The 12,447-nt window shown below is 48.4% G+C and overlaps 1 protein-coding gene across 1 annotated transcript in view; it reads left to right on the top strand.

Moving 5' to 3' along the window:
* Nucleotides 1-12,217, top strand: part of LOC308439258 (elongin-B-like) — a gene marked incomplete at both ends in the record, with an annotated part of 58,284 nt that extends 46,067 nt beyond the window's left edge. The window contains one exon of the mRNA XM_080941000.1: nt 11,805-12,217. Coding sequence (XP_080797126.1) covers nt 11,805-12,217 — 413 coding nt within the window. The remainder of the gene's footprint in view (nt 1-11,804) is intronic.
* Between the last annotated feature and the right edge of the window lie 230 nt (nt 12,218-12,447).

Below are 12,447 nucleotides of genomic sequence, written 5' to 3'. Positions count from 1 at the left end.
CTGTTCAAACATCTACAGAAGCCAACAGCGATCAGGACCTCCATCAAAATTTTATGAGCCCAGAAAAACAGAAAATAGGTCTGTAGAGAAAATCTTCTACATTCAAGTTTCTTTGTCTGTTCCATAAAACCCAGAGCCCTTATACCTGGGGGCAGTCTCCTGCCCCTGCAGAGAGACCCCAGACTTTTGTTCTGGTTAAAGGGTGTGGCTGTGGAGGATGGGGTTCTCTTCTCCTTTCAGTCACCTTAGTCAATCCTGATCCAACATACTGGGCTGTGATTGGTTCAAAGTCCCCCAGACTTCAGGTTTATCAAGTTGGCAATTCCAGTTGGATACTTAAGCTTCATCAGTAGCTTACCTAAGGCCCATCAGTTAGGTAGCTATCCTCCATCAGTTAGGTACCTATCCTCCACTATTGGCTGCCCACACTCCATCAGTTGGGTACCTGTGTTGTCTTAAGACCTATAAAGTAGCAAGCCCTGAATGATGGTTCTTGTCCAGGCTGCTGTAGGGGAGAGCATTCATTCCCACATGGAGAACATTTTCTGCTACCACAGGAGCTACACCCTCTATTCTATTGTAATTTTCTCTCACAAAACCTAAGTTTGTTATCGGAAACATTTTTGTGTTGTTTAGTGTTTTGTATGTGCACGTAGTTGTGTGTGTGTGGTCTGTGTGCATGTCCATGAATGTACAGGAGTGTGCACATGTCTGTGGAAACTAGAGATCACTGATGACTTTCTTTTTCTTTTTGTGAGACAGTTTTTTTCTTGGCTGTAGTTTGCTGGACCAGCTAGATCATCTGGGACCCTCAGGGTTCCCCTATATCCCCTTCCCTGGCCTGGGATTGCAGCCTTTTACTATTTCTCTGCCTTTTACAAAGGTTCTGGGGCTTGGACTTGGGTACTTGTACTTTACAGATCGAGCCCCTGGTTTTGTTGTTTGTTTTGTGGTTTTAAAGGGAACCCTAAAGGCTGTCCACTGAGGTTAGTTCTTGCTCTGTGTGCTGTGTGTGGAAAGTTGAGGAAGCTCTAAGAGATGGGATGAGTAGGGGAAGTTAGGTAACTAGGAACATGTCTCTAGTGAGGAAGTCAGGATCCCAGCCCTTCCCTCTCTCCTTGCTTCCTGTCTACCATAAAGTAAGCTGTATTTCTGTCCCCTGCTCCAACTGTGTTCTCAGCCTCAGCAGCAGGCCAGAAACAATGGGCTCATGTGAGGACTACAACCTCTGAGACCATAGGCCACGACTGACCTTTCTTCTCTATAAGTTGGTTAGCACAGGCATTTTGTCACAAAGCTGACTAACAGTCCTGAAGATGGACAACTGGAATGGACACTCATGATGGCACATCTACAAGCTTGTCTGTGAGTCTGTGCCATCCGTGCTGCCTCTCCAGAACAGAGGTCTCAGTGTAGCTGCTGTTTGAGGGAAACTTCTCCGGTGTGGTCCTGGATGTCACTTGGTGTGATGGATGTTTCATTTTGCTGGTCAGGCAAGTCACTGAGGTCAGTGGTTCCACTGAACCGGAGCTGTTGAAAGACTTGTTTCAAAACTACTACAGACTCTTGGGAGAAAATCTACTGGAGATGATACGGGAGGGACATGTATTGTTAGGACCTTGTAAGAGGAACAGGAAGCAAGGTACGGTGGACTAACTGGATTCCTTCTCTCCCTGCCTCCACCCCCTTAATGTCTTCTCTCTCCTTTCTCCCTCCCTCCCTCCCTCCTTCTCCTCTCTCTCCCTTTCTCCCTCTCTCCCTCCCTCCTTCTCCTCTCTCTCCCTTTCTCCCTCTCTCCCTCCCTCGCTTCCTCTTTCCTTCTCCCTCTTTGCTCTTCCCATTCTTTTCCTTCCTTTCTTCCTTCTCTTTCTTTTATCCCCGTTTCCGCATTGTTTTTTGAAGACACTGATTCGTTTCTAATTAGAAAACACAGCTGTAGAAACCAGAAGGCCAATAGGTAGCTAAAGACCAGCCACACGCTCCCCATCAGGCCTGCAGCCCGGCAACCCCTTGCATTTCCGTTCAGTTCTCCCTGTCAAAATAACGTGCCACAGTTAGCTCCATGCCAGGATGTTCCTGAGTCCATGGGAATTCAAGCATGCGCAGAAGGGCCAGAGGCTCACGTGGCCGATGTACACAGATAAACATGGCTCCCACCTTCCTGCTTTGGCTCTCACTCTGCAAATGAGCGTCCTTTTCAGGCTAAACAGTACCACGATCTTTGAAAGTTTTGAACTTCTTGTGGCTCATTTCATTGTTTAAAATGAGGAGGTGGCTCAGTGAGGGCAGTGGTTGCTGTGCAAGCGTGAAGACTTGAGTCCAGACCTCCAGAAACGTTCTGAAAGCTGGGCACATCACTGCACATGCGCATTGCACATCAGTAAACCTAACACTGGGGGTGGAGACAGGCAGATTCCTGGAGCTCATCGACAAGCCAGTTTAGTGGAATGGACAAGTTCAGGTCCAGTGAAAGAGCCTGTCTCAAAGATAAGATGGAGGGTGGTTAAGAAAGTATAGATGAACCCAAATGGGCAAGTGTGTCCGTATTGTGCGACACACACACACACACACACACACACACACATACACGCCCCAACCAAGGGCGGAGTCAAATGTGACAAGGCTATGACATGTCTTCCAGAAAAATGTATAAGGCAGTTAGGCTCCACGGAACCCTGAGTTCAGTGTTAACGAGTCAACAGTATGGGTTAAGGACACACGCCGCACCGGGTGCCTGTGGGACTGTAGGCCTGCAAGGCTGGGGATCTGGTACTTCAATATTTGTATGGAATGAGGTTACCAGTATAGCGAGAATCTCTGGCCAGTGCTCTCAGGAGCTGAAGATGATCCAGCACTGAGGATTTTGTGGGTGCAAATTTCACAGTGTCATTCACAGGGAGCCTTAGAAGATGGGGGCATAGGCTGAGGATGTTCTCAGTTGGTAGAGAGATTGTGTAGTGAACAGAAGGCCCAAGGCCATCCTCAGTGCTGCACAAACAGGACATGGTGGGGGCGCCATAACCCTAGCCCTCAGTAGAGGCAGCAGGATCATCCTATATATAGCAAATGGGAAGCCAGTTTGGGCTGGCTATGGGAGACCCTGAATCAAAAGATAAAAAGAAGAGGGCTGGGGGATGGCTTGGTAGGCTAAGCGTTTGCTGAGTTTGGACCCCAGCACCCATGTAAGGCTGCACTCAGCAGCATGCACATGTGATCATGTCATGTGAGGCAGGAGAATTCCGTAGTTTGGGTGCCACTAGCCCAGCACTTGTGGCTGTGATTGGCAAGGTGGAAAGCAAGACCTGACCCCCGAGGGTGTCCTCTGACCTTCACACGTGTGCCATGACATGCCTGTACTCACATTTACATGTATTATATACAACACAAATCTCTCTCTCTCTCTCTCTCTCTCTCTCTGATAAAAAAAATTACAGGAACTGGGCTTGCTGGTGTTCCTAACACTCAGGAGACAAAAGCAGGGGATCACAAGTTCAAGGTCAGCCTGGGCTACACAGCCAAGCCTTATCTCTAAACAAACTAGCAAACAAACAAACCCAAGATGGAGTGTGCCACTCCTTGGGCTGTAAGAATGCAGTCTACACTCAAATGCAGATTATTTGTTGCAACAACAACAACAACAACAAAACTTGCTTATGTGTGGCCATGGCAACAATGATGCTCGCTCCCTCACCTTCCTGCCCACACGGTGTGAGATCTGGAGTAGATGCTTTGCTGTGCTTGAACGCTGGTTCAAATCCTCAGCAGCCGCACAAACATTGAGCTTAGTATCAGGGTGTCAGAGAGGCGGGCAGGTCCCTGGAGCTCACTGCAGCCAGTCTGTCCCATTTGGTGAGCCCCAGGTTCTGTGACAGAAGTGTGGAGGGTGTTGGAAGAATGTGTTGGACAGCCACATGCACAGTCAAATGCCACCCCATCAATCAATCAACCAACCAATCAATCAATCGGTCAGTCAGTCAGTCAAAAAAGAGAGGAAGGAGAAGGAGACGAAACCAGCTGCATCTCTCCATGAGCTGCCCTGCCCCCAGCAAGACGGGAAGACACATGGTTCGTGCCCGTAGACCAAGGCAAGTCCACCATGAAGGACCAAGGAAGCAGGAGACATACATTTTGCATTACTGAAGCATTTATTTGAAGACCTAATTAACTCGGAGAATAAGACAAATTCCAACTGATTGATTCAACACACTCCACGGGAGCTGGCTGCGGACCTCGGAGGAGCACAGACCGACCAATCAGAGCTCCGGGAGCTGCTTCTCAGCAAATGGAATGTGTTCGGGGGTTTGGCTTTCTGCTGGGTGTGAGCGATTGTTAATCCGAGTGCAATAAAATAAGAACGGCGCATAAACAGTGCTCAGTGTCTTAAAAAATGAAGCCATTAGTGTAAAGGCAGCTGCTGCTCGTCCTTCCCCTGAAACAGGTGACAGATGCTGTCTACAGGGCCAATTAGGATCTTCCACTATTTGGGAAAGAAATGCCACTTATTATTAGGTGACATCGTGATGCTAAAAAGACACTTAGAAATAAAACCGAGGCCTAATCATTTGGCTGAGTAAGCCTCCCTAGCGTTGGCAGCTCGTATATTTGGTGAAAATTCTTCTCCTTTTTTACAAGGGCTGCATCCCCATTTGCTGTTTATTACTGCGTGTGTGCTGTTGGGAGACCCAGAGCATCCATCCATAACTGAGTGCGCTGGGAGTGTCTCTGAGACCTGCAAACCGGGTTAATCTCATCTCTGGGTCCCCTGTTCTGCCTGGCTTGTGGGATACAACCTTTGGATTTTCCAAATGTCGGTGGCTTCAGAATTTCAGTTAGGACCAAGATATCCATGGGTCACCTGTTGGGTCCCCAACAGGTGGCTTGATTATTCTTATGAGACCTTCAAATTAGGAGCTCATTGGATGATTCTTTGAATGTGAATATGTGTTCATGCGTGTACATGTGCATGTGTGTACTTGCACGTGTGTGTACAGGCCATAGGTCGGCCTTTGGGTGCTGTTCTTCAGGCAAAGTTCATTGTTGAGTCAGAGTCTTTGTTGGCCTGGAGTTTGCCCAGTTGGCCAGGCTGGCCTGCAAACCTTGAGAATCCTCCTGACACTGCCTCCCAGTACTGGGATTACAAACATTCACTCCTAAACCCAGCTTCTAGTTTCCCCACCCCCTTTCTTTAAACAGGGGTCCCCAGGTCCTATCCTAATACTTGTGAACAATAATTAAGCAACTGGGTCATCTCCAGAGCCCCTAAGCTTGCTTTATTTTTTTATTTTTTTGGAGGCAGGGTTTTTAGACCAGGCCGGCCTCACACTCACGGAGATCCACCTGCCTCTGCCTCCTGAGTGCTGGGATTTTCATCATGTGCCAACACTGCCTAAGCTTTTAAACAAAGGTTTATTTGAGTAGGTCATATGTGCAAGTGTCTGTGGGTGTCGTCATGAGAGCAGGGAGGGCAGAGCTCCTGGAGTTGGCTTTACGGGACGTTCTGAGCTACCTGATATGGGAGCCAGAGCTTGGGTCCTCTGCAAGAGCAGCTTGTGTGACTTTGTGAGACCCTGACTCACAGTAAAAAGTAAAAAGGAGGCTGAGGGAGTGATCTGGCAGTATTGTGCTTACCCATAACACTCCCTACCCCAGTGAGGGGCTGAGAACACGGCATATCAATTAGACATTTGCCCGGTACGATTGAGGACCTGGGTTTAGTCAGCACCACCATTAAAAAATGATGGCAAAGGTGGAAAACCAGGACTTTCTGCATTGCTGGGGGAAGAGGCAGTAGTTGAACCACGTTGGAAAACACTATCAGCTCCAAGATGTTAGGTGGGGAGTCAGCAAGGGGTCCCACAGCCCTTCTTGGAGATAGCCAGTGACAGCAGATAACTCCACACACTGTCACCCTCAGGAACGTCTTTAGGAGGGTTAGGCAGGTAGGAAGAAGGACATGTCCACCCACAGATAAAATGTTAAGCAGTAGGAGCTTCATTTGTGCAGTGGGACACTTTCTGGTAAAAAACTGAATTACCAAAGCATGCTGCAATATGCTCAGAGCCATCCTGCTAAATAAAATGAGCCACAAAACTATTCTGTGCTGTGTTGTGGGAATCTGTCATGAATGAAAGCCCCTGGGAAGAACAGTACCAACAACCATTAACTCCTGGCAGGCTGACGAGAACGTCTGTGACTGTGGGGAGGTTGGAATGTTGCAGGTCCTGGAGTCTAATTGCAACTTATCTTGGGCTAGTCTCAGACTTATTAATACGGTCCTTACCCTTCTCTGTGTCTGACCTGATGTCTTGGGACTAACAGATAAAACCTTCGAGGATGTGTTAACAGACTACCAGCTTCTACCCAGCAGAGGACTAAGGTTGTCATCATAGGGCATCTGAGCACAGAGTTGAGAGTTCTCTACTTGGCTGTAACGCCTGTTTATTCTACCAATGTATTTGAAAAATACCTTGATTCACGACTTCCCTTGTTCTGTTACTATAAAAACTTCACCAAATGCTGCCACACTGAAGCAGGGAATTTGGGCAATTGTGAATCTGTGTCCTTGGGCTGTGATCACTCAGATTTGGCTCCAGAATAATCTCTCTCTTAATAATCTCTCCTTTGAGATGAGAGTGCTTTTCTAAAAAAAATTATTTTTTCTGCACTGTTTATTTATATCCAGTCTTGAACCATCAGATCTACAGAGACAGTAGGCAGCGGTGGCTCAGGGCAGAGATACAGGGAGAAAACACTCATGGAGTCCACTCTGTGAATATTCTGAGTCTGTTAACTACACACTGGAGACAATAAGTTGGCTTACTCCCCATCTTGGTTGATTTATATCATTTCTAAGGTGTGTGTATATGTGTATGTATGTGTGTGTACGAGAGTGCTTGAGCGTGCCCCTCCTGCGCACACACAAGAGGTCAGCCTCAGGTGTCGTTTCTCAGGAGCAATCTGACTTGTCTTTTGACACGGGTTGCTCACTGGCTTGGAGCTCACTGAATCAGGCTGACCGATTTCACCTCCCAGTGTTGTGTGTCACCAGGCCCAGCTTTGTTATGGGAACTAATAAGTTGTAGTCTTGAGATCCTTGTGCTTGCAGGACAAGTCACCCGAGCTACTCCCTGCCCTTGTGTCACCTCCTGTGTGTTGCAATAGCAACTGTCATGGTCATCGGCTATGTCTGTGAAAAGTGCCACTGTTGACCTTAGAGTCAACATGTGCAGATCCTGATGTTCTGCTTTGGGATCTTCCTGGCAAGCTTGTATTTTGGCATACCCCACGCTGGCTTTGGCAGGATAGGTTCACAGAGAGCGTGTCACATTGTGTTAAAGTGACTGACAGCCAGTGAGTCTACAGCAGGATATGGAAGCTCCAGTCAACTCCAAACTTATCCCCAGTGCATGTGCCTCCCTTAGTAGTTGCTATGGAAACAGATACCTGTTGAAGGATGCTGGTTTGGTACAAGGATCTGGGGTACTATTTTAACATGCCCTAGTTCAAAACAAAACAAAACACAAAACAAAGCAAAAAAAAAAAAAAAAAAAAAAAAAAAAAAAAAAAAAAAAACCCAAAACTGTGTTTTTCTCCTCTCTGTGGACTGTCCTTCAAACAACTCCAATCTGGGGCGTCCATGAAATCAGAGTCCATTGACCAGTTGGGACTGGTGGTGCACACCTGGAACCCCAGAACTTCGATGGAGGTAGGAGGATTGCGATTTCCAGGTTATCCTTGGTTCCATGGTGATTGTGAGACAAGCCAGGGCTACATTAAATCTCATCGTTAGAAACAAACAAATTATAGAAATTTCAGGAGCTGGATCACCTGTAAAGTGTTTGTTGTATAAACATGAGTACCCATGTTTAGATCTCTAGCCCTGTGTCAAAAGCTGGGAGTGGCAACGTGTCCTTGTAACCTTATAGCTGGTGAGCAGAGACCAGAGGATCTCCAGAGCTTGTTGACCTCTGGCCCCTATAAGGGTCCATGATTCATGAAGAATGATGCCCGGGACTCAATAGTGTGCAAACACAGAGTGCTTTATTCTGCAGAAGTCCAGCATGCTGGGGCCTCCCATTACCAAGACAGAGAGACACCCAAGTGAGCTTGTGAGCCTGATTTAAAGCAAATTAGGGGAGTCCAGGATAGGTGAACTTTTACTCCATCTCTCGAGACATTCCATGGGGGTTGGGGCTGGAAACTGTTGCTGAGGAAGTCTGGAAACTGCCGCTGACCCATTGTCTTTGCCTCAGGCCAGGTGGCCTGGAGGTCTGAACTTGCCTGGAATTGCCCAGTTCTTGGAAACAGATTTAGGCTTAGTCTCCTTAGCTGCCAATTTGGAGCCTGTCTTGGAGTCAGCCTAGCCTTCTCTCACCCCCACAAGTATATGTACACACACACACACACACACACATGAACCATGAACATCCCCCCACACAAAAATTTAAAAATAAAACAATAACAAAAAATAAGGCCCTGTATTTGGGTGACTGGGTGTCAGGCAGGGCTCATTTTAGAACAGTGGTTCTGCACAGGGGTCAGATGCCTTGCATATCAGATACTTACATCACAGTCATAACAGTAGGAAATTACAGTTATGAAGAAGAATGAGATAATTTTACAGTGGTGGGGGTCACCACAACATGAGGAGCTGTATTAGAGAGCCGCAGCATCAGGAAGGTTGGGAACCGCTGTGTTAGTAGGACGTATGCAGATTGAAGTAGGGACCTCCTCCAGCCTCAGCTCCCATATTGTCTGTTGTGTCTAACCTTGTTTGAGCTTCATTTCTCCAGCGGTGTGCACAAACATCTGGTGTGATGGGGACACCCCGGAACTGAGTCACAAGTCAACAGCGAGCACACCCTCATTAGGAGTGATGGCGGAGCTCTTGGGTTACGATGCTGTGGATGTTGGGTTGTGCCAACAGCTCTGTGCCTGTGACTTTCACACACCCTCCTCAGGGGCACAGGAGGAGCCTAGCTATTTTGAGTTTCTCCAAACACTTAGAATTTGAAATGAGAGTTTAAGGACCAAATATGTAAATCTGAGGTGTGGGTGTGGGGGAAAAAACCAGACAGAGCATTTTTGGGCTCAGAATGCATCTGGCTGTTACAAATCATTTTGTTTTGTTTGGCTCTACAGTGTTCCCCTAATCTTTATTATTCAGGCCTCAGGTGTCTGCCAGCCCCATCAAACTCCCTTATGAGGAGCAGAGGCGTAGCCTGGCTCTCTCCATTAAGGTTTTGGGGTTTCAAGCTTTCATTTGCCCATAAGCACATCTTCACTGTGGAGAAATTTGGGTCTTTTTAATCATTAAGGGCAGACTGTGGTTCTTTGCTGTGATCACTCTGACTGCCAAAGGGGCCAGAGAGGGGCGGAGCTCGCCAGAAAGCGCAGCCTCTGCTCTGATCGCGCACCACCTGCCCTGAGCAGCACATGGGGCCCGCCTGCCTGTGAATTGCTTTCCTGATTTTAAAACACAGCATCTCCAGCGTCGCACCTGCTTTCCAGCCAGCAGCGATAACTGGCTCTGATGGAAGTCACGGAGGTTATTGCCTGGAAACCAGAAAGTACAGAAAACCCATTAAAACGTTAGCTTTGTTTTTATTTTTTTTGCGGGGTAGCAGGGTTTGGCTTTTATCTCACCCAGAAAATGAGCTGGAAGTGAACTCCAGGCTCCTCTGTTACAGTCTACAGGTCAGCAGCTATTTGTTAAGATTTTTTATGGGATAGTTTCGTCTTCATAGACTTGTTAAATATGACGTCTTGGTCTTCCTCCCTCTCACCTTCCACTCTCCCTTCTTCCTCTCTCCCTCCCTCCCTCTCCCTCGATTTCTCTTTCCTTCCCTCTTTTCCTCTTCCCTCCCTTTCTTCCTCTAACCTGGTCTAACCTGGTCTCTGTATCCCAGGCTGCCCACAGCCTGTTGTGTAGTTGAGGATGGACTTGAACTCCTGTCTTCTGCCTCTACTTCCAGGTGCTGGGATCACAGTCATAGTCACACTGGGGTCAAAGACAGGGTCTTACACATGCTGGGGAGCACTGTATTGACGGAGCCACATCCCAGCCCACTGCACCCAGACCTTCTATGACATTTGTGATAGATATTCTATGATCATGCGTTTCCTACCATAAAAAAACTGTGTTTGAGCTGGTGAATTGACTCACTCAGTAGAAACTCTTGCGTGTGGGGATGAAGAACTGGGTTTGCTCCCTGGATCACACACTCACATGCGCGCGCGTGTGTGTGTATGTGTGTGTGTGTGTGTGCGCGTGCACACACACACACACACGTGCGCAGGTGCCTGCTGTGGCTGGAGTCACAGATAGTTGTGAGTCCTTCAATATGGGTGCTGGGAACCTACTATGGTCCTCTGAAACACCAGCAAGTGGTCTTAACCTCGAAGCCATCTCATTAACCCCCAAATAAAATTTTACAAAGAAGAAATAATATTGATTTCTAAGAAAACTTTAAAAATGCACCAAATCATAGAAAACAAAAATGCTTCCCAGGCCACGCCTCCCAGGCCACGCCTCCCAGGCCACGCCTCCCAGGCCACGCCTCCCAGGCCACGCCTCCCAGGCCACGCCTCCCAGGCCATGCCTTCCTATGGTGGCTTCCTATTCCGGTTTGCTTCTCTCCTTTTTAAACCTTTTGCAGGTCGAGTGAGGGCCGTGCCCTGCTCCTTCTCCCTTTCCTCTGCCTTTGTCAGTGCACTAATTTATTGCTGAATTAGGATCCTCTGAGATTTGATGCTGCCTTCTGCTCGTTTCCTTCCATCATGGGATGAATTTACCTTACTCTTTTTGGCTGTTTACTTATTAGTATCCACTGAGGAGTGCTCCCTGGCTGCTGCTCCCAGTCGGCCATCTGTACATGGGTATGGGCATCAATTTTGTAAGCGATACCGAAGCCTGGGCACGAGGCACCTGCCTTTAATCCCGGCATTCGAGAGGCTAAAACAGTTTAAAGTCAGTGTGGGACACGTAAGTTCAACGTTAAGCTGTGTTACTGGATGACTGTCTGGTCCACAGAGTGAAACCCGGTCTTTAAAATCCTTGCAGTTGTTGAATCTTCCCCACCAGCAGCCTGCCCAACGCTCGGGCACCATGGAAACCAGCGGGGAAGCTTCCAAGTCAGCGTCGCCTTGATTTCTCCGGGTCCTGTGATCCAAGTGTGCCATTAGTGAAGACACAAAGTGTGTGATGTCTTCAGCAATGGAGTCTTGCCATCAAATTGTGTAAGAGCAATGGCAACAGCCTGTGCTGGTTTTTAGCGGGGTGTCTTTGGGACACGCAACAGGAGGCATTGTATACCTGGCTCTGGGCTTTTTATTTGGCAAACTAGAGCTTCTGAGAGGAGTGTCAACCCCTTTGTAGGGGACCTCAGTTAAAATGTGTGTGTGTGTATGTGTGCATGTGCATGTGCGTGTATGTGCATTCATGCATGTGTTTGTGTGTGAGTGTGTGTATGTGTGTGTGTGTGCATGTTCAGGAAGCTCATAGAATGTTTCCATATGCTTTTTCAAACGCAGTTTAGCTAGTTCTCCCTCTGCACCCTTCGGCTGTCCTGCCTGCTGATTCTCTTCCTCGTTCACACTTCCACCAGGGCCCTCTTCACTATTAGTGAACTCTGTAAGCTACAGTAATGACTGCCACGTGCAGATGTGCCTGTGTGTTTCTGACTTTTCTCTTTTCTTTTATTGAAAATAGACTCTTCTTCTATATCTTCAGTATGTTTTTCTCTCCCTCTGCTCCGCGTTCCTCCCCATCTTTCCTCCCATATGGACCGCTAGGCTCTTCTAAGAATACGGAACTTCGGGGGGGGGGGGGGCGCTGAGCGCGGCCACGCGAGTGAGTCGAGCCAGAAGCAGCCGCCGGAATGTCCGGCGCCACAAGACCACCATCTTTACGGACGCCAAGGAATCGAACACTGTGTTCAAACTAAAGCGCATCGTCGAGGGCATCCTCAAGCGGCCGCCAGAGGAGCGGCTGTACAAGGACGACCAGCTCCTCGATGATGGAAAAACTCTGGGCGAGTGTGGCTTCACTAGTCAGACAGCACTGCCACAGCCACAGCCACAGCGGGCCTTGGCCTTCGGAGCTGATGATGCCTTCGAAGCTCTGCGCATCGAGCCCTTCTCCAGCCCTCCGGAGCTTCCAGATGTGATGAAGCCACAGGATTCTGGAGGCAGTGCTGACGAGCAAGCTGTGCAGTGAGGGCACCAGGCCTACCCCCTAGAGACCCATCTCCCCAGTTAAAAAGATTTGGGTGGAGAGAGAGAGAGAGAGAGAGAGAGAGAGAGAGAGAGAGAGAGAGGGAGGGAGGGAGGGAGGGAGGGAGGGAGGGAGGGAGAGAGAGAGACAGAGAGAGAGAGAGAGAGAGGGAGGGAGGGAGGGAGGGAGGGAGGGAGGAGGGGGGGAGGGAGGGAGGGAGGGAGGGAGGGGAG

The sequence above is a fragment of the Micromys minutus genome, assembly GCF_963924665.1.
Source record: "Micromys minutus genome assembly, chromosome: 29".
In the NCBI taxonomy this organism is placed as follows: Eukaryota; Metazoa; Chordata; class Mammalia; order Rodentia; family Muridae; genus Micromys; species Micromys minutus.
The sequence above is the reverse complement of the archived record's forward strand: the minus strand, read 5'-3'. Positions and strand labels throughout refer to the sequence as shown.